Source organism: Hevea brasiliensis, chromosome 11, assembly GCF_030052815.1.
Source record: "Hevea brasiliensis isolate MT/VB/25A 57/8 chromosome 11, ASM3005281v1, whole genome shotgun sequence".
NCBI lineage: Eukaryota > Viridiplantae > Streptophyta > Magnoliopsida > Malpighiales > Euphorbiaceae > Hevea > Hevea brasiliensis.
In genome coordinates, this window is record NC_079503.1 from 7,088,651 (window position 1) to 7,111,106 (window position 22,456).

Here is a 22,456-nt window from a genome sequence, read left to right on the forward strand (position 1 = left end):
TAAGCACGACTGGACAAAAGCGTTGAAATCGTGTGTTGAGATCGGTTGAGAGGTGTTTGTCTTGTTTTTAATACTACTTCTCGTCTCTAAGCGTGCCAAGACAAAGGCATCATCTGGGTGTCTATGTGCGTCAACAACTACAACAGCTAGAGAAAAAAAGGAAAGATATCAACTCAAAATTATAATGAAGTCATCGCCTCCGTCCTTCGGCGGAAGCAGCTCCCGGCTTTCCAATTATAGCCGTACATTTGACTTGCCCGATGATCTTGACTCCGGTGCCTCCAGTGACTGCGAGCTTGGCGGTGCAATGTTGCCAATATTTCTCAACGACCTCAGAAGAAACAACCAGCAAGACTTAGTTGAGGTCACTCTCGAGCTCGATAATGACTCCATTGTTGTTTGCAGTGTTAAACCTAATCCTACCTCAGTTACGTCGGATCCTGGAGGTGAAGTTGATGGTGACGTCACGGGGATTTTACAGAGGAGTTTATCGGCGACGTCGAGGATTCGGAGGAAGTTTGGGTGGTTGAAGTCGAGATCCTCTCGGACGACTTCATCAGAGATTGAAGACAAGACAATTTCGGCGCGAGACGCGAGGAAAATCAGAGCGAAACTACAACGGACGAGATCAGGCGCACAGCGAGCACTTAAAGGACTGAGGTTTATTAGCAAGACTACAGGAGCATCCAACGACGCTAACGAGTTGTGGAGACGAGTCGAGTCCCGGTTTGACTCACTTGCTAAAGACGGATTGCTCGCCAGAGAAGATTTTGGCGAATGCATAGGTAACCAAGTCCCTTTATATATATATAATTCACTTTCAAGATAAAATAGTTAATCTTCATTATTCTCGGTTGCATTTGGCATTGATAATGTAGGAATGGTGGATTCGAAGGAGTTTGCGGTTTGCATATTTGATGCGTTAGCGAGGAGGAAAAGACGAAGGATATCGAAGATCTCGAAAGAGGAGCTTCATGAGTTCTGGTTACAGATTACAGACCAGAGCTTTGACGCGCGCCTTCAAATTTTCTTCGACATGTGCGTCTACGAGTCTTTCTTTCTCTCTCTTTCTTTTTAAACCTTCGATCGTTTGAAAATGGTTATGGACTCATATTCTACAAAATCAACGGTCAATCACGCCAGAGTCTTGGTTCCTTAAATAAGTTTGCAGTGATGTATTATAGTTTTTAGGGCCAATTGCACAGAAAGAGGTCCTTTGGATCCCACACCCTACGTGGAGTGTGTGTTTAGTGTTTATATGGAACGAAGGATCTTGGTAAAATTAACATAATTTTACTAAGATGTTAAGTTCTATCTCTAAGCACTATGCCCATGTGTTCTAACTTAAGAAAAAATAGCAAACTTCGTGAGGGTGAGCCAAACTTAGTCATTGGTACGCGATGCCATGGTTGGAGTCTGTGTTTAAATGGGTGTCTCCACATGCTAGTTTTTTAGGATCTCATATCAGGTGTGAAATGTATGAGAGGTCTTGATAAATTTGTCATAATTTTATCAAGATATTAAGTCATGTTTTGAGTATTGTGTGTGTTCTAACTTAAGAAAAAAAAAAAAAGAAGACTGCGTAGAAAGACGCAATTGAGTAATGGGCTTTTGGCCCAATTAAATAATCTTTGTGATTTTTGTTATTAAATTCGTTGAAAAATCAGAAACTAATTGTCGACAATTAGAAGATTGCATTAACAAATAAAATTTGTCCAGCTTATGAAGAAACGTTTTGAATCTTTTTCAGGGTTGATAGCAATGAAGACGGAAGAATAACAAGGGAAGAAGTGCAAGAGGTAATTTTAAATTGAATTTTTCATTTTTTAAAACAATTTAATCATCTAGCTTAATATATCATAATTATATTTAAATTAGAAATCCATAATTATCCATAAAACGTTCATATCATCGCTGGGTGTTTGGAGTCTATTTCAGTTTTTCTATACAAGCAGAATTACCATTGGGCTTATAAACATTTCATAAGCTCTTAGTTAATTATTTCTTACAAAATCAGAGCCGCCAGTTTCAAAAAAAAAAAAAAAAAAAAAAAAATACAAGTTGCAACCTACCATTTACAGATAATGGAAGCATGCATGTTCTTAGATTAATAACATAAAATATAGCTGTTCCTGTTCATCAATTTGAAAAGTATGAGCCCGTTATTTAATTTATTTTATCCACTACTATTATTATTTTTTTAATCGCAGTTAATAATGCTTAGTGCTTCTGCAAACAAACTGTCCAAGCTCAAAGAACAAGCTGAAGAATATGCGTCCTTGATAATGGAAGAGTTAGATCCCGAAAATCTTGGATTTATTGAGGTAAAAGAACACCTATTCAGTAATCATCTTATCTCATGTGATCACAGACACGGATGGGCTTGGAATGGGATCTAGATTTCAAATAGGCTTCACCCAGACCCAATCCTAATGAAACTAAAAGTTAGCTCGGTAGCCCAATTTTTCTGTCCACTTGAAGTGGAGAACTAAGAAAGAGGCCTATAGACTATACAGAGGCCTTCCATCACATATACAAATTGGTTTTCATCCTCGCAAAGCTTTCTTATAGAATCTTACAAAAGAAAGGATTTATCGTGGCATTTTGATTGAGTTTTGCAATTTTATTCTTGCCCATTTTTCAGTTATGGCAGGTAGAAACACTTCTCCTGCAAAGAGACACATACATGAACTACAGCAGACCACTAAGCACAACAAGTGGAGGCTGGAGTCAGAACTTTAGTTCGTTCAGATCCCAGAATGTGGTCCGTAGGCTAAGCTTTAAATTGTGGTGTCTAATTCTAGAGAACTGGCAGAGAGTTTTGATTTTAATGCTGTGGATGATGACAATGGCTTGCCTATTCGCTTGGAAATTTTATCAATATAAGAATAGAGCGGCATTTCAGGTCATGGGCTACTGTGTATGCACTGCCAAGGGTGCTGCAGAGACTCTTAAGCTCAACATGGCTCTAATTCTTTTACCCGTTTGTCGAAACACACTGACTTGGCTTCGGTCTACTAGAGCAAGATCCTTTATTCCCTTTGATGATAACATTAATTTCCACAAGGTAAGAAGAATCATTACTATCTAATGTACCACTACAATTCTTAATCAAAATTGTGAATTAAAGAGTTACTACTTTAAAAATGCATTTAGATGAGGGTAATAGAATATAGTGAAATAGAAATTTAATAGAAAAATAGACTGAAAATTTCATTACGCTCCCATACAATCCACCCAGAATGAAATTAATATCTATCCAAAATGTTTGGGCTGATTTTTGCAGATAATTGCTAGTGCAATAGCCATTGGAGTCATCCTTCACGCAGGAAACCATTTACTTTGTGACTTCCCCCGTCTGATATACTCGTCTCCGGAGAAATTTTCCTTGATAGCATCTGATTTCCATAACAAGAAGCCCACATATGAATATCTACTGACTAGTGTTGAAGGTGTTACTGGGATTGCTATGGTGGTACTAATGGTCATAGCATTCACGCTAGCAACAAGCCAGTTCCGAAGGAATGTGGTCAAACTGCCAGCGCCCTTCAACAGATTGACAGGTTTCAATGCATTCTGGTACTCTCATCATCTTCTTGGTCTCGTCTATGTTTTGCTGCTTGTCCATGGGACCTTCCTATTCTTAGCCCACAATTGGAGTCAGAAAACAGTAAGAACTTTGGTTTCATACTCTATTATGAGTATGGTACAAGAATCAATAACCCGAAACTAAAATTGAGTGCATTTTCAATGTTTCAGACGTGGCTGTATGTCTCTGCTCCCCTGTTACTCTATGTTGCAGAACGGAGTGTGCGAACATGTAGGTCAGAGCATTACTCGGTAAAAATATTGAAGGTATATATAAATTACTTGATTCCTAGTATTGCCAGATGGTTTATTCATTTGCAAGAATGAAAACCTATTATAGTCTAATATGAGCTATTTGATCTCCGTAGGTATCTGTTCTACCAGGAAATGTCTTCAGCTTAATCATGTCCAAGCCACAAGGATTCAAGTACAAAAGTGGGCAGTACATATTTCTACAATGTCCTGCAATTTCTTCCTTTGAATGGTGAGAATTCTGAAAGAAAGTCATCTTCTTTTCAAGGCCTTTACATTGTATTTGATACAATCATCATTATGAAATCTCGAAGCTTTTCTGCACAAAAGTAACCACTTATCCTTCGCAGGCACCCATTTTCAATAACCTCGGCACCAGGAGATGACTACCTCAGTGTTCACATTCGGATAGTGGGAGATTGGACACAGGAGTTGAAGAAAGTTTTCACCGAGGTAAATGATTCACCATCTGTTATTGGTCGAGCCATGTTTGGTCAACTTGGACATGTGGATCAAAGAGGGTAATTACATGCTAATAAACTTAACAGTCTTGTATTTGTTTTCAAATAATCAATGGAAATTTTCTAAGTAAAAATTGTAAACTGATGCAGCCAACCGAAACTATGCGTTGATGGTCCATATGGGGCTCCAGCGCAAGACTATCAAAATTACGATGTCTTGCTCCTCGTGGGACTCGGAATTGGAGCTACACCTTTCATAAGCATCCTTAGAGATCTTTTAAATAACACGAGAGCAGCAGATTATCAAACAGTAAATTTCACTCTCTAAAATGATACCTTTCGAAATTCCTAGTTTTACTACATAGACCTTAATTGATTTCCATATGTTAATGGCCTAGGATTACACTGAAACCAGTAGATCAGACGACAGCTCAAACAGTTGTGCATCTTCAACCGTGACACCAGGTAGCAAAAGGAAAACGCACAGAACTACAAATGCTCATTTCTACTGGGTTACAAGAGAACCCGGGTCATTTGAATGGTTTAAAGGAGTTATGGATGATGTTGCAGACATGGATCACAAGGTAAAATGTAAAAATTTATATCAATGTTTGATATTGTTGAATTCAAGAAAAGCTGCAAAAGTGAGGAGTCATTCTTTTCTTCTCTCTTGCTTTGTACACTATGAAACAGGGTCAAATTGAACTGCATAATTACCTTACAAGTGTTTACGAAGAAGGTGATGCAAGGTCAACTTTGATCACCATGGTCCAAGCTCTCAACCATGCCAAACATGGTGTTGACATCCTTTCTGGCACTCGAGTATGATTTCCCATAAAAGTCCAGTTTTACATTGTTAGAATCAATAACCGGGAAAACAATATTGAGGGCACCGCAGCAGAAAAGAGAGAGAGAGTTTTACGTTTTCCTTATGATAGGATTAATGCATCTGAGATATATCTCCCTGATCAACTTTGCTTTATTGCAGGTAAGGACACACTTTGCTAGGCCAAATTGGAAAGAAGTGTTCACAAAAGTAGCTAAAAAGCATCCATTTGCCACAGTAGGTAAAGAAAAACATAAAATTATCAAAGACTACCTGCATTTGTTGATTAGCATAGCACAATTCATCAAATAAAAAACGATGACATTATCAATCAGCTAGCAATCTTTGGGTGAAAAGACAAGTTTAACATAATGGAGGCTTATGAAAATTGCAGGAGTATTCTATTGCGGGATGCCAGTGTTGGCAAAGGAGCTGAAGAAACTATGTCAAGAGCTGAGTCACAAGACATCCACAAGGTTCGAGTTCCACAAGGAACATTTCTGAAACAAGAGGGAAAATTATTTCAAATGTCAAGCTGCTGTTATTATTTTGTAATTATTAAAATAATTGAGATAAAAAAATATATATACATGCACACATCTTATATTTGTAGCACAACTAAATGTAAATGCTTTTATACACCATTCATCCAACAATCCAGTCCAACATGATGGACAATGGAGAGCTTCAAAATGCACGCAAAGAAAAGAAAAGGGAATTTTATAGAATTTCAGTTTTTGAACATTTTCTGTGTTCCATCTTGACAACGGACAGCTATTTGTTTGTGCATCAGCCCAAGCCAAAGGTTGTACTGATAAGGTCATTTAGATTATTTATAGAAATGAGCTATCCATAGGGACCATGGCAGCTATTGATATTAAACTATTTCCAACTCCAAAGGAGAAAGGATCTTGTGTTGGCTTTGGTGATGTGCCCCTAAGCCTCTGGAGCTGCACACAATTTCCCTATTTGAATCTCATTAAGTGTGTGCAGTGCATGGAAAAAAAAAAAAAAAAAACTTCAGGAATACAATAACTATACACAGAAGAACTTGAGTGGATTTTTTCTAGGCGCCAGGACTGTAAGTTAGCAAAGAAATATATATTAACTATTCAATCGAAGGTCATCTGTTTATGGATACCAACAAAAATTAAAAGGAATCAGCTTGAAGTATAGTAGTTTCTAATCCAAGAATGTGTCATTGGCATGAGATACATACAAGAGACAACACGTCTAGTAATTTTGTGACCCCAATTATTCACATGATAAGCTAGGAAGTTCTTCAAATTGCAATCTTCAAAGACAGCAGTACTTCCAGTTACATGAGAAACAAAGGATAGTTAGAATCAGCCATCTTTCAATCTCCTGAGAAGCCTAGAAGCCTAGCCCCGAACACGTTTCTTCAACGTGTAACCAACAACAACTTCGAACAGGTCCATATTGAAACCATTTGTCTGCAAATGAACAAATTAGCAATAATGGCCAATGTAGAAGGCATCAGAGTTGAGTATAAATGGGGGGAAGAAATAGGTAATTACAATTCAATTTGCAATGGAAAACTAAATAAATTTTTGCAGTACTCTGAATGAAACTATGTCATAGAGCTTAAATTGAAAGTTGTATGCTGATATTATAGTTCCAGAAATTATGTGAAATTTAATCAGAAAGTACATTTGGTCCAATCATGTAAATGTAATGATCAAACTACTAATGTAATTTGGAAAATGGTAACATGGACAAAGCTTCACATGAGGCACATAACCAACTTGACAAGTACTATTTCCAAAAGCAATTTGATTGCTTTGCTTGCATTACAAATGAAGAAAATCAAAACAAAAAACTTGTCAAATGATACTCTACTCTGCCAATTGCCAAAACATAAGCTGAAAACTTGCAAAATTCAAAATGAGCAATGCATTAGTTTTTACATAAACTTCCAAATTCCAAACATAGCACTTGAATTAAGCAATACAGCAATACAAACACCTTGTACCACACCTATAAAATAATCAATGGCCAAAACCCAGTATACAAATCAAGAATTAAAACAAATAGTAAGAATTTCAAGTGGATTTAAATGAACCCACGAAATGGAAATACTTGGGAGGCCTAGTCGTCAAAACGCGAGATTCATCAGAAGAAGATAAAGCGGTAGTCGCTCCTCCTTTTCCACTGAAACTGTATGGACTCTCATACGAGGAAGTCCCTGATTTTAAGTCCTTTGAAATATTACCAAAAATTTTCTTTGCGTCAAATTCCAGAATATATCACAGAACCATAAAAAGAGAAAAAAACAAAAATTTGAACACCCAAATCGTATAACTATTCAGCGAAAAAAGACAGACGAGATGGATTCCTTCAGCCTTTTTATGGTTCAGAGATGCTAATAAGGCGTGTAATTTTTAGCAGTCATCCCTCAGCTTTCGTCCGTATCTTATTTTATTATTGCAAAATCCATAAATTTTAAAAATGTTATACCAAAATTTCTAAATTTTAAAAATATTACATTAAAATTCTTCCTTTTATATTCTGGTTAGATTTCTGAGTAAGAAGCTTATAAAACAATATTGCGCGTCGAAAAAAAAAATAACGAAAATAAAACACTGCTAAAATTGAGAGAAAACTTAGAGAGACAAATGATAAAAATTATCCATCATAACACTATGCATACACACTTTCTGTTGTCACTCCATTAAATTTAAATTGCAGACTAGTCCCTCAGGTTTCTGGAATATTGTATAGAAGCTATTTTTGTCTTTACGATTTCATGAGTGAATTAATATTTCATTTTGATTAAGTTAAAAACTAATTTTTCATAATTTTTAACTAACATATTTAAATTAATATTTACCCATTAATAATATCAATATATATTTCATTATTATTTTATGTTATTGTTATTTTTTCTAATTGATCAAGAATACACGCAAATATAAATAAATACTTAATTTTTTTTTAATTAGTTATTTAGTACGAATGATAATTAGGAAAAGAGATTATTCAAATGATATGTATTACTAAACTAATAATTAATTTAAAAAAAATAATTTATTGGAATGCAAGAGTTTAAAAATTCACAATTGATAGTCTCTTTTCTTTTTTATTTATAAAAAATGTTGTCCATATTTTGAAACTTTTATGTATTAAAAGATTTTCAATTAATTTTCAAAAATTAGTGTGCATTTATTATGATTTTATTGTGTAACTTGTTTATATTCAGTTAAAAAGAACAAAAGGGTTGGGGTCAGAGTCAGGCGGTCAGCAATCGTCCACGCCAAAAGGCAATGAATGGCACATCTTCTTGCAACACCTCTCCCCAATAAGCGAATGCCGAATGCCCCCCCCTTATCTTCCTCTGCTAAACCCCAAAATGCAACCAAAACTAACCAAAAACTTGGGATTTTAGTCCTTGTTTCCTTATCCCTTTACTTCTCTCTCTCTCAAATGGCTTCCATTTCTCTACCCAATCACTCTTTACCCTCTCTGCTTCCTTCTCAGAAACCCACAACCCAATTTTATACTTCTCAAAACCTCTCAATTCTCTCCAAATCATCACAGTCTCAATTTTATGGCCTTAAGGTTTCTCATTCTGCTTCTCTTTCAATCCCATCCTCTTCTTCTGCCAAGACTACCATTGTCGCTAAGGTACATTTGGTCCTTGTGGGAATTTTTCTGCTCCAGTGATTCATTTCGTGATTGATTGGTTGTGGAGTGTCCTTTTTTTCAGGTAAACAAAGGGCAGGTGCCACCACCCTTCACATTGAAAGATCAGGATGGGAAGAACGTGAACCTTTCCAAATTCAAAGGGAAGCCTGTGGTTGTCTATTTCTACCCTGCTGATGAGACCCCTGGCTGCACCAAACAGGTATTTCTCTGTTGCTTGCCTTAAAGCTTTTGCTTTAATCTTAGGAGAAGCAGGGATTCTGTAATAATGTAGGCTAGTCATTATGATATAAATGTACAAACTTCATGTACAATATGAATTTCATGTCTTGGAAAAATTAGAAAAAAATAATGGAAATAACAAATTATTCTTATAAATACAACATGGGTTGACGCCTCCATCAAGAAAAGGCATCTTTCCACGTAATGCAGATACTAAAATGGAGATATCTTTGCAGGCCTGTGCTTTCAGGGATTCTTATGAGAAGTTTAAGAAAGCAGGAGCTGAGGTTGTTGGAATCAGTGGTGATGATCCATCATCGCACAAGGTAACAGAAGAACATCTTTTTCTTTCCTGGAGCAAGCTTAATGTTAAAAAGTTTCTATTTTTACAATTTTAGTTGGATATTAATAACTCTTAAGAATGAGATAACAACTACCTTTACCAGCTTTAGTTTTTGTAACCATTCCTAAACTCCTATCCTAGCATTCTCCTAATAGTAGTGAAGTCCCGAACTGAGCTAAAGCTAGTTAATTTACACACCTAAAAATATTTTGAATGAATTTTGTTTGCATCAGTTATGCCCACAAAATTAGATTCCTTATTGTTAACATTCACTCATTAATTAATCTCATTCAGACTCCTATCAATGTTTGTGTTTGACCAGGCAAAAAGCCCAAATTAGCTATGCATATATGTTATCCATGGTTATTTGCAGTCACATGTCCCCTTTCTTTTTATGCCGGTTCTGTTATCTTGCAATCCATAACAAATGCCACAGCCTACAAGAGATGAGAGCGCAATTGAACTAACATTTGCGTTGATCTGAGTCTAAAGCCTAAAGCATCAAGCTTATGCCTTTTCATATCACAGAATGGAAGTAATCTTACCAATATTACTCCACAATTAATATTTTAGTTAGTTTTTGCTTTATAAGACAATCAGCATTTGCCAAGTATAAAGCTTACAATTTAGCTTTACAACATACTTTAACAGTTGAGCAGACCTTTATTTTTTTCTTCTCATAACTAATACCAATCATGCTAGAAGTTGAAGGAAAAAACTTGAAATGGTTGTAGGCATTTGCAAAAAAATACAGACTTCCATTTACATTGTTGAGCGATGAAGGAAACAAAATAAGAAAAGAGTGGGGCGTTCCAGCTGATCTATTTGGAGCATTGCCTGGGAGACAGACATATGTTCTTGACAAGAAAGGTGTGGTTCAACTCATCTACAACAACCAGTTCCAACCTGAAAAGCATATTGATGAAACCCTGAAACTACTTCAAAGCCTTTGAACCCTTCATTCTATGATCTGTATTGCTTTTATCTTACCTTTTCCCCTTTAATCTGTTCTTTTGGAGTTAACATTATTGTTGTATTGATCAAGTCTTTGTAGCTAGTTACTAGCCAGTTGGTTATATCCATTATTCATGCATATATATGTATATGCATTCATAAGGTATGAAGTGCGATTTCTCATTAAAGGTGAAAACATCAATTTATGGACCGAAAAGAGATGAGCACTTTTTTGTTCTCGAAGATAAAGTATTATAGATAAACACTTGTTTTAGCCTAGTAAAATGGAGAAATAATATGTTTGCTTGAGAAAATGGGCCAACCTTGTAAAGTTCAAAGGGGTATCATGCGATGGACTATTGCTGCTTAGGCCCTTACCTGGCAACTGCAGAGGATTATTGTTGTGGATGTGCATAATCAAATGGTTTGTGTTCTAGAATTAGCAATCCCTCATCTTATAGGTGGTTGATCTCTGCCCTTAGGTGAAATGCTAATATCTAATTAACACACCAGCAAATAGACATACAGTAAATTGCCATATGATAGATTTCTTGGTAACTTACAGCACAATATTTTTAATCCCTTTTATCGGGTGATAAATGGCAATTTATTTGCATAGATCTCAGATGCTCGTATACATACGATAAGTTCATTATTTTTCAGTTGCTGTTTCCTTCTTTTGCTTAAGGACCCACCTAAATTTAAATACATAAGAGCACTAATGTGCTTATTAATTATTATATCTAGAAATAAAGAATGACATATTAATGTGATTGTAATTTATTCCAGCTTCTCATAGTCCTGACTGCCATAAGGGCTAAATGCTTCGGCTAGCAAGTTCTTCTTCCTCCAGGAACAACACCCCATTTCTTTACAGATTTCATCACTGTGGTTGATGCTAAAAGTGGAAATGCAATGCCTTTTATAGAATCTGGTTGACCTCTTCATAATTTCAATCTCCTTGGACACTTGGTCAAGCATCTTTTCCACAGTTGGGAGCTTAAATTTATTGTCAACGAGTCTTGCCAACCACATGCTACGCAGCTCTGCAGTGTGAAGGTTTGCAACACTTTCTATGTAACCCACAAAAGCCATGTTTGGAATCAGGGGATGAATGGTTCCCCTGCAAGAAGAACAATTAAGATTATCACTATCCAAACTTTTTTGGTGAAACTTATTTGTGATGAAGGAGAGATTACTATCATATAAAGGATTACCTGTATAAAGGATTACCTGTATAAGGGCATGACACCATAAGGGTACTCTAATAAACTATAAAAAGGCTTTGGTAAGATATTTTTGAGCTTTTTCTTTCCATCATAACCAGTTGCAAGAATCACAACATCAGCCTTCAATTTAGTATTATCTTCAAATTCAAGTCCTTCCCTGGAGAACCAAAATTTTGACGTTCTTTTGAACTGAATCTTGCCCTTGTCAACCTCAGGGAAAAAATTTTCCGGCATGATAGCCATCTGGCATGAAGCGTAGTCTTCAATAAAAGGATGATCTGGCTTTAATCCATACTTCTGCAGAGGAAGTTTATAGAGCAGATACGACTCTATAAACTTGGAAGCCACATGCCTCTGCAAACACTACTAATTAGCACTTTCAAACCGAAAAAAATCTTGGCTTCTGACCGTATAAAGTAAAACAAAAATGATAAAGTGTCAAATATTACTTACCAATGGAGACAAGAGTAGGCAGAGCAGGGCCTCGAGAAGGGTTTGATTAGGCCTTTCATGGATTAACTGAGAAGATCTGGTGGAAAAGAACAAGAAAAATGGCAATCCCCATACCCAGTAATGAGGAACAGTCCAATGCAAGGTCCTTACCACCATGGTACACGGCTGCCCATCAGGACCTGCAAGACATTAAAATAATTGACACCACAAATTGCAATTCAGCTTGGAAGAATTATTATTACATGTGACGCGTACAGTTTGAGATCTCTCAGGAGTGAACAACATTAAAGAATAATAATTCTGCTCCTCACATACTTATTATTAGAGGATCAAAACATAAACATCATCCCTAGACAATATAAATAATTCGTGCACAATTAACTCCCCAGATTTTCCTTTCATAGACGGAAAAACTTAAATTGAATTTTTAAGCAAATTTAGTAATGGAAAATTTTTCAAATTTCCGAAGATTGGACAATCAAATATGGAGTCGGACTTTTTTGTGGTTTGTGAGGGAGATGTTGAATATATCATTTTTTTTTTGATATATCATCATCATGATATGCAGTGTCAAAAAAAAAAAAAAGTTCAAATAACGTACAGATAGGAATTGATGAAAACGTGCGTGTGGAGTCAAGAAACTTGCGTTTTAATTTGGTTAAAAAACGACATTTATTGTTCATTGTTTCTTCATAATTATGAGACTTGGCGACAAGATGCCCTTTTCCCTTTTAGACACAACTTGCAGAAAGGGAACAAAGCCCATGCAAATTCCACACTTATTTAAAGTGAAAATTTTTACCTACTCATTTTCATATTTCATTAGCATAAGACCAAATTAAAGCAAAACCAGCTATTATATTAAAGTTGAAAGGCCAAATATATTCAAAACAAAACGTTGAAAGACCAAATAAACTATAAGTGGAGAGAAAGAAAATGAAGACAATAAATCGGGTCAGAACTCAGAAATCTTTAGTAATTTATAGGAATTTATGAGCAATTAAGGAGAGAATGAATGAAAACTTGGGTATTTTATATTTCTTGTGCATGTTTTACATTGTGATATGTTTTATATTGGTAGTATGGAATCCAGAAAAACTTAAACCAACCATATTTAATAACTCGATTTGACTCCAAGAATTAAGTCAATAATACTCCCTAGTCATTCTCAAAATAATAATAATAATACTCCCAGATCAAATCATTTTAATTTATTTTTACATTATATATAGAATACTTGAAGGTGATAGGTATTAATCCATACTTAGGTAGGGTAATTGGTTCAGTAAGTAAAAAATTTTACAAGCATATGCATAGTGAAATATCAATATAAAAAAATGAGGGCAAGAAATTAAAACGCTGGTCTTATTCTCCATAACAATTGTAGACGGTAAAAAATTATGACAAAGAAAACAATTAGAAAATCAAGAGAAAAAATGAAAAATAGTGTAAAACCAAGAATTTTTGTGGCAATATGCAAAGAACTGATCAGAGAAGCATTCTAATATATGTTAGAATACAGGATTTTTCTTTTACTTTTAAGGTATATAGAAAAATCAGAGAAAACTAATTAATGTTTATTTAATTGACTGATAATAGGTGTAATATCCATGAACTAGTATATATATATATATATATACACACACACACACACACACACACACACACACACACATATATATTCATACCTTGGTTTGCCTCAGCACACTCCACAGCTAAATCAATGGCTGATTTTTTGAAGCCAACAACAGCAACCTTCTTTCCCTTAAGAAGTTGAGAAGCAGCTTCCTTATCAAGTTTGCAGTAATCAAGCGAATGCAAGACATGTCCTTCAAATATTTCTGGGCCTCTATTGTGAGAAAAATCAGGCAACTTAGGTATACCACCGTATTTTCCTATGCAAATAACAAGAAACTCGAACGCGTACCACTATATGAACCCAACAAACCAAATTCGTCAGTTTTAATTATCCATAAAAGCCAAAAGATGTGCATGCATATGATTATCAAGGTACTTAATTACGCCAGAATTAAATAAAGACCTCAATGGTGTCTGATTGATTGCTTTGCACGGCCACCTCCCAGACCGGCTGACCGGGCAGGAGGCTCCCATAATTTCCACTAAAGTCAGCGGTTTCCCGGTCACCGATGAATCGGACCTCCACCACCTTAGAATTGAATCTAACATACTTGAACAGATCAAATCGCTCAGCATAAGAATTCAAGTAATCCAAAATCTCAGTATGAGAAGGAAAACTTGGTTCATCTCTATTAGGCCAAGGAAAATCAGTGAACTCATAATCACAACGAGGGGACTGAAGTTTTGTTGAATGGTAAGAGCAAGTTTTCCAGACCCCTCCAAGAGAGTCAGAGGCCTCGAAAACCACTGGACTGTGGTGGGAAAGTTGCTTAAGCGCAGCTAAACCACTCACACCAGCTCCAATAATGCCAATTTTTGAGACCAAAAGGTGATTTTGCCTAGTCATATTTGGAGCTCGAAAGGGTTTGGACAAAGAGAGAGAGGAGTTTAAGGTGAGGGTGGTATGCGAAATGTGCATGCATATTTACAGAGGCAGCACGTTGATAGACTTTGTATATTATTATTATTATAGTCGTGCGAACTGATATTGGTCAGATATGAAGGGGAAATTTCTGTAATTACATGGTTTCCTTTGCCCTTCGGATGAAGTTATATATCTTCGCAAATGTATAAATGGTTTCTGTGAATTTCTTTGTAACTTTAAAAGCCCTAATTCATGTATAAATGAGTTGTCAATCCATGTGCAATCCTTAGCCAAGTATTTCTTCCCGAAAATGACCTAACCACTGCATAACCTGTTTCCTACTTATATTATTTAAGCATAATGTGATAATAATTATATGAGATGAAAATTTCTGTTTAAAGACATTGAAAACTAATTATTAATTAAGTAACAATTTTTTTTAGAAAAAACAGGGAGTAATTTAATATATATATATATATATATATATTAAATAATTACCCAACTGTTTAAGTACTTAATTTTCCTAACAACTGCCATTTCCTCCTTGTTAGCAAGCAGAGTTTTTTCCTTTTGAATAAATCACATGAATCTCTTAACCCATTGGGTTAGGCCTAGTCTTGCTCTTATTAAAGAGACTCATTATAAAGATAAAGCACATTATTTAAGAGATACAAAGTTTTTTATCTCTTATACCAATACCGTTAGTTAAATATTTTTTTCCTTTTTGATAAACACCTTTCAATCATCAATGTAGAAAGTTCTTGTATGTCATACAAATTACAAAAATAAAAAGTGGAGCCTTCCATAAATTAAATCAACTGCAGAAATAGAAAGTGTTTGAAAGATAATTAAGTGCTTATCTATGCTTTGGACAATGATCAAATGCATGCCTCAATATTCAACTATTTTGAATAAGGTATAGTATTCAACTGTGTCAACTCTCTAACGTCACCACAATATATTTATACCAGAAAATATTTTCATTTTTATTTTTAATTGATAAATTTTAATTTATAATTTATAATTTAACCCTTCCAGAAATTTCTTTTATTTTTATTTTAATAATAAAAAAACATAATTTTCTTATTTCATTTAGCATGCATGGATAGGTGCATTTAACTTGAAATGGGCAAGTTCCCATGTAAACTCTAACTCTTAGTGGGGTCTTTGGCTAAAGGAGCTATAAAAAAAAAATTTGATCGTGTCTAATTTTAATTTAAAAATTAATTTATAGATTTGTCTAAATATTATATTTATCACAAATACTTAATCCTAAACCATTGTGGAACAATGTGGACACCATATTTTGGTCAATCTTCAAAATCATAGTTCGAATAATTGCAATTATGTCAATCTCCTTAGTAGGCGTTTGACCGATCTAAACTAGTTATCCAACCCCAGGTCATTTTCTTTGAGCTAGTAACCTCCCAGATAAATAATAAACTTTAAAGTGCGCTCAAACCAAGTGTTTTTCGATCTCCTCGACTCGTTTTGATTAATTTTTAGACCATCTGATTTTGTATTTTGTTTTCCGATCTCCTCACGTTCAAAATTCCAAATTCCGGGATGTCTTATGATCAGTTATCTTGCCCGAATTGTTCAAGTGTTTAACTAAGTTAATGTTTTAACCGATCTTTAATAAGCGGTCCCGAACTCATCAAATTTAGACGAAGACCTGTTCTCAAATCATTTTTATATATGCGTCCAAGTTTTAATCTGTTCTTGGTCACAAGGCTTTTCGATTTCGTACTTATTCGATCCCTTTAAACAGTTGTTTCATGATTAATAACCAATCTTAAGTTCTGTGTCCGAGCTTGTCCGATCAAGTGGGGGTTGATTCAATAATCATCCATACTTAATTTAATATTTTCCAATCTTACCAAGATTTAATCATAAACAAAAAAGAACTTTAAAATTCATCCTAAGAAATAAAAAACACAAGTCATTCGGCAGGAGGATCTTCCTTAGCCTGCTCTTCAGTTACATCTTCAACATTTACTCTCTCCCCTCTCTCAGGCTCTCCCTCACTCCCATCTTCAACTTTTGGGGCGAGCTTCTCCATCCAGGAGAAGTCTTCTTCAGGATAGCTCTTCATGAGTTTGACCAAAAGATCGCTATGGGCATTCACATAGGCACCAACTTCTCTCACCAGGGCCTCTTCCTCCTTAGCTTTGATTTCTTCAGTAAATTGAGCGAGATCGGCAGGCTCGAGCGTCTTTAAGTTCTAGCTCCAGTTCAGCTATCCTTTTTTCACAAGACTTCACTCGATCTTCTAACTTAACAATATGATCATTGGCAGTTGAGAGTTGGGCTTTGGCGGCTGCTGTGTCCTGAATCGCTTTTATGATCTCTCGTCTTAAGAGATGAGCCTTCTCTCTGATCACATGCTGGTTCACAATAGCCTCCAAACCCATGCTCATCGTCTGAGTTAGGAGATCGTCAATGCTGTTGTAACGGTCGGGCTCCAACCACTAGAGGAATTGTCTGCTTTAGCCATAAGCCTCACGGTTTTGTTCCATAGGTAGAATGGAGAACTTCCCAGGAGGTCACCCATCCTAGGATTTCTCTCAAGTGAGCACGCTTAACCTTAGAGTTTTTCCAACTCTCCTGGCCATTCCATTAAAAGGCGACTCTAGTGATTAGTTCTCCCATTTTATATATCATTACCTTTTAAACCCAAGACCATTTATGTGCTTTGCTGATGTGGGATTTGCCTAAGGGACCTTCTCCCCCCCTTTTGGGACTCAGCGTCCTCGCTGAGGTTTGCCCCACTATCTCCCAAGAGGACACGCGAGCGATTCTGATACCAATTATAACGGTCGAGCTCCAACCACTAGAGGAATTGTCCTCTTTAGCCATAAGTCTCACGATTTTATCCCATAGGTAGAATGGAGAACTTTTCAGGAGGTCACCCATCCTAGGATTTCTCTTAAGCGAGCATGCTTAACCCTAGAGTTCTTTCAACTCTCCAGGCCATTCCACCAAAAGGCGCCTCTAGTGATTAGTTCTCCCATTTTATATATCATTACTTTTTGAACCCAAGACCATCTTCGTGCTTTGCCGATGTGGGATTTGCCTAAGGGATCTTATTAAAAAAAAGTGAGTCAAGGCAGAGAGGCGACTCATTAGAGGTTTGTGCACAATAACTAACCCTTTTTGATTTTCAATTTTAATTTTGTATTGAATAAGTTGTGAAATTAATTTGTGGCCTCAATTGTGTTGAATATGTTGCTTGACAAAATTATGTGTTGCTTGCCTAAATTTTTTGGAAATTATTTTAAATAAAATATGAAACTGAATTGAATGATATTTTGATGCTTGAAAAATTATTGAAATGGTTTGAAACTACAGTTTCATGACTATATGTTTGAATTCCTCACTAGCTTGCCTAGTGAGATGAATTGGATTTATATTCCCTCTCTGGTTTAAGTATTGAGGTGTGTGCCAGTTGAAAATGAATTAAATGAGTACTCATATATTTGTGCTAACTAGCCTTGGTATTCCCCATTAACCTTTGGTTATTGGGATGAATTGGAAATCGTGTCATGATCAAAACTGTGTGTCTTTTTATAATTTTGTTTTATGATTGGTGGAATGAAATATGTTTTTATTAAGAAATTTTCTGGCTTTAGAAATAAAGCATAATTTTATATGTATTAATATTTGAATTGATTTACTTGGAGAAATTGTGATTTATTTGCTGTGTAAATTATTATTTTCTTTAAATTGTACACCACTGAGTTTTTGGCTCAGCGATAGCGTTTTATTGCTGTCGCAGGTAAAGAGGTAGATAAAGCAGCAGAGTAGACTGCTTGGGACTCGAAGTGACTAGAATTTTGGGATCATTACCGAGTATATAGATTATACCCTTGTAAATTTTTATTTTAATGTATATGTAATTGTGTGTATGTTTATTGGACTTGAGCAGTTGTATAATAAATTTTAAAATTTTATTTTGACCATTGTTAATATTTGTACTGTCAACTTATTATTTCTTATTAATGAAAAGTTTAAGTTCTTCTTTTTTTGTTTATATTTTTTTAAAATAATGAATTGTTCGAAATTGTGGTTGTTGAGATTAAATTATAATGATCATGTTATGCCTTACAGAGGGGTAAGGTGTAACTTATTTTAGTGGTATCAGAGCTAGTTTTTAAAGCATATTTAGAATTGTGAATTTGAGTATTTTTCTTGATAAGTACAACTACTCAATGTCATTGTTTAATACATACGGTGCATTACATTATGAATATGAACTGATGAAGGGAAATTTCCTTGTATTGTTCGTTCAGGAGATAGAATATCCTTTAATTGAATATGGAGGAAGGAGATCGCTTAGTTAAGCAATCAGTCGAAGCTGAGGCACAGGGGGAAGCCCTAGCTCTCCAGAATGCTAGTGGGTCAGCTGCACTAGCTTCACTCATGCCGCAGTTCCCTGCCCAGTTCGCTCAGCAAATGGTTGCTTTGTTCCAACAAATGGCCAGGAACATGCCTATTCAAGCCCCAATTTAAGCACCAGTAATGCAACCACAGGCTTTAGCCAAGCAGTATGATAAGTTGATTAAGTATGGAGCTACTAAGTTTAAGGGTACAGTGGACCCTTTGGAAGCAGAGTAGTGGTTAGAGAGAATGGAAAGAGTGTTTAAGCAGCTGAACTGTACAGAGGAGTTAAAATTTGAATATTCAATCTCATTATTACAGGAGAAAGCATATGACTGGTGGAAGACCATCCCCCATAGCTTAGTGGAACCCCCGGTATTGACATGGGATGACTTTCTCAGAGAGTTCAGACAAAAATAGGTCCCAAACGCCTATGTGGACATGAAACTGCAGGAATTCTTAAGTCTGAAATAGGAGAACAGAATAGTGGCAGAGTATGAAAGGGAATTTTTCTGCCTGAGCCACTATGCTGGGAGCTTACTCACCACCAGCAGAGACCGATGTAAAAGGTTTGAGGTCGGGTTAAAGCCCAGTTTGAGAATGCAAGTGGTTGGGTTCTGACACGATAATTTTTTTGAGCTGATATCTCAAGCCCTAGGGCTAGAAAGGATAGAATCAGAAGGGACACCTGAGAAAAAAAAAACAAAAAAAGAGAAGAGGGGAAAGTCAGTGGATCAGAGTTCTAGTGGTAATACTGGAAAGAGGAAAAACTTTAGGGGACTGTTGACCCCACAAGCTCAAAGGAGCATAGATTTTGATGATACCAAAACTCAACTAGAATCAAACTAACATTGTTTTAAGTGTTGTGTATCTCAAAGAAAAAGGACAAAAGGATTTTATGATGGATTTGTGCCTATGAAGAAAGGATGACATTCTAAGGATAACACAAGACGAAGCAAAAGAGATAAAAGAAGAAAAGGTTACCTTCCAAGGCTGCATTGAAAATCAGAATTGAAGGTACATATAGTATTAGAGTTAGTTTTATTTCTTAGGATTACTTGTGAAAAGAATTGAGGAGTAAAAGTCAATGATGCTTATTTTTAATCCCTCAAAAGATTTTCTTTTAAACAACATTATTATTGGCCTAAAAAGTATTTGACTATGATTTGGTGTGAAGTTTTATAGTTTTGAAAGTTATGCAGAAAAGCTTTCCTGGTATGCTAACTGGTTTGCTACTTATTTTAGTATGCTAACTGGTTTGCTATTTTCTCAAGTATGCTAACTGTTTCAACTCTGCACAACATCGCAGAAAACGACAAAATAACGGCTATTTTCTTGAAATTCGTATCTGTAACGTTCAAATGAGTTCTGCAATGGTAAAAAACGTTCCAAAGCTATAAATATACCTTCCTTTGGCCATTTTGCACTTAATGAAAGTCCCTCTACTGTTCAAAATCTTTAAAGCTTTCATTCAAAGTGCTCAAAGTGATTTATTGCTCATCATTGGCTTATTTACTCAACTCTTCTTTATAGTTTCTGTTGTATTGGGTGAGAGTGAGTTTTAAACACATTATTATCATTTGTGAGAGGTCATTCAAGCACCTATTGAAGCTTGGTTGTGAAAAGTGTTTGGGATAACACTTGGTAGAAGTGTGAAGCTACTTGTAAAAGCTTTGTTGAGAAGATTTGTAAAGGGCTTTGTCTCTTGCCTTGAAAAGAGAAGAATAGTGGAGTGAAGACTCAAAGTGGGATCTTTGAGAGAGTGGATGTAGGCTAGTTAAAGCCGAACCACTATAAAAATTCCAGTGTTCATTTTCTCAACCCTTGCTCTTTACATTTTTGCAATTTAGCTTTATGATTGATATACTTTTGCTGATATGAAAATTGATATCATATCTTTGTTGATCTTCTTCTTGATCGAGAAAATTAGTTTACTGCTAAATCTGCTGATATCTGATTTAATCTGCATGTTGTTTGATCTGCTGTCAGTTAGAATATTTGGTATACTGCTCTGGTTGCTGTGTTAAAAACGTACTCAAATTACTGATATATTTACTGAATGCTAATATAGTCTGTTATATCAGTATACTGATTGCATATAGCTTAACCTTGAGTCTACTTGTCAATAGAGCTATATTGTTCATTTTTCACATTAGTTAATTTAGTTGAACCTAGCTGCAATTTTCAAAGGTTTTGAGCAAGAACCGAAAATTGTTTTTAAAGTCCAATTCACCCCCCTCTTGGACATATTTTGGGACATCAATTTGGTATCAGAGCCTGTCTCTCTTGCTTGAGGATTAAACCCCTTAGAGTGATCCACACACATGGCTAGTTCATCTAGAAATTCTGCTGGTATACCTGCCCCCTTAGCTGAAGGTTATTCCATCACTAGACCACCACTTTTTAATGGCACAAATTACTCCTTTTGGAAAACTAGAATGAGAAACTTTATACAATCTGTTGACATTGATGCTTGGAGAATAGTTAAAGATGGTCCTTATATTCCTTATAAAACCAGTGAAGGAACTGTACAAATTCCTAAAGCTGAAGTTGAATTTGATGATAATGATTGGAAGAAAATTTATACAAATGCCAAGGCTATTAATATTCTTCATTGTGCTCTTGATATTAATGAGTATAATCGTGTTTCAGGATGTCAAACTGCAAAAGAGATATGGGACAAACTAGAAGTCACATATGAAGGAATTGATGTGGTAAAAGAGTCAAAGGCAAACCTCCTCATCCGTGATTATGAATTATTTGAGATGAAATCTGGTGAAACTATTGCTGAAATGAGTACCAGATTTACAGACCTTGTAAATCTACTTAAAGCTCTTGGAAAGAGATTTGAAGAACAAGAACTTGTAAAGAAAATTCTGAGGTCTCTTCCAAAGACGTGGGAAGCAAAAACTACTGTTATTCAAGACACCAAGGATTTCAGAAAATGCACCTATGATGAGCTGATTGGTTCTCTCATTGCACATGAGATGATTTATAAGAAAGATGAGAATGAAGGTGATCAAAAGAAAAAGAAAGGGATAGCTTTCATATCCAAAAAAGTAGATGAGAAAAAGAAAAATGTTGCTCTTAAAGCTGGTTCAAGTGATGATTCAAGTGCTTCAAGTGATGATGATGAAGACATGGCTATGATAGTCAAAAGATTCAAAAGAGCATTTAGAAAAGGTGGAAGCAAATACAAGAAGTTCACAAAGAAATATGCTCCAAAGACTCCAAATCATTCAAGTGAAATAGTTTGTTATGAGTGTAACAAACCAGGCCACATTAAGCCAAAATGTCCTACATTGAAGAAGAAAAACAAGTACAGAAAGGACAAAAGCAAAAAGGCAATGGCAGCAACTTGGAGTGACAGTGACTCTTCATCAAATGATGAAACAAGTGACAAAGAGGCTGCAAATACTTGCATGATGGCAATTGAAGAAAAAGGTGAAAGCTCACACATCGAAGATAGTGAAAATGAGGTAAATCTTGAACTTTCTAATGTTGATAAATTAGAACTTGCATTTGTGAAGACATATGATAAATATAGAGCTTTTAAAAAGAAATGCAAAATTTTAGTTCATG

General features: G+C 35.5%; 3 protein-coding genes across 5 annotated transcripts; 2 read left to right on the forward strand and 1 right to left on the reverse strand.

Annotated features, from left to right (window-relative positions):
* Positions 1-5,871, forward strand: LOC110663822 (respiratory burst oxidase homolog protein E). Of its 2 annotated transcripts, none has more exons than XM_021823242.2 (14): positions 1-785; positions 879-1,038; positions 1,751-1,799; positions 2,211-2,324; positions 2,645-3,067; positions 3,287-3,670; positions 3,760-3,855; positions 3,957-4,072; positions 4,191-4,361; positions 4,452-4,611; positions 4,700-4,885; positions 4,995-5,123; positions 5,290-5,364; positions 5,522-5,871. In XM_021823242.2, the coding sequence occupies exons 1-14, from the start codon at positions 185-187 to the stop codon at positions 5,561-5,563; spliced, it is 2,706 nt and encodes a 901-aa protein (XP_021678934.2). In that variant the 5' UTR covers positions 1-184; the 3' UTR covers positions 5,564-5,871. The 2 variants fall into 2 exon arrangements, with proteins under 2 accessions (XP_021678934.2, XP_021678933.2); XM_021823241.2 differs by having other exon boundaries at positions 2-785; positions 5,290-5,368.
* Positions 5,872-8,477: 2,606 nt separating this feature from the next.
* LOC110663821 (peroxiredoxin Q, chloroplastic) lies at positions 8,478-10,526 on the forward strand. Its single transcript, XM_021823240.2, has 4 exons — positions 8,478-8,772; positions 8,855-8,992; positions 9,249-9,338; positions 10,090-10,526. Exons 1-4 carry the CDS (start codon positions 8,572-8,574, stop codon positions 10,306-10,308), a joined length of 648 nt encoding a protein of 215 aa, XP_021678932.1. The 5' UTR covers positions 8,478-8,571; the 3' UTR covers positions 10,309-10,526.
* Positions 10,527-10,881: 355 nt separating this feature from the next.
* LOC110663820 (probable flavin-containing monooxygenase 1) lies at positions 10,882-14,476 on the reverse strand. Of its 2 annotated transcripts, none has more exons than XM_058129785.1 (5): positions 14,033-14,476; positions 13,680-13,920; positions 12,106-12,170; positions 11,543-11,892; positions 10,882-11,432 (listed from the first exon to the last, which is right to left on the reverse strand). In XM_058129785.1, exons 1-5 carry the CDS (start codon positions 14,474-14,476, stop codon positions 11,090-11,092), a joined length of 1,443 nt encoding a protein of 480 aa, XP_057985768.1. In that variant the 3' UTR covers positions 10,882-11,089. The 2 variants fall into 2 exon arrangements, with proteins under 2 accessions (XP_057985768.1, XP_021678931.2); XM_021823239.2 differs by having other exon boundaries at positions 11,992-12,170.
* Positions 14,477-22,456: the final 7,980 nt, after the last annotated feature.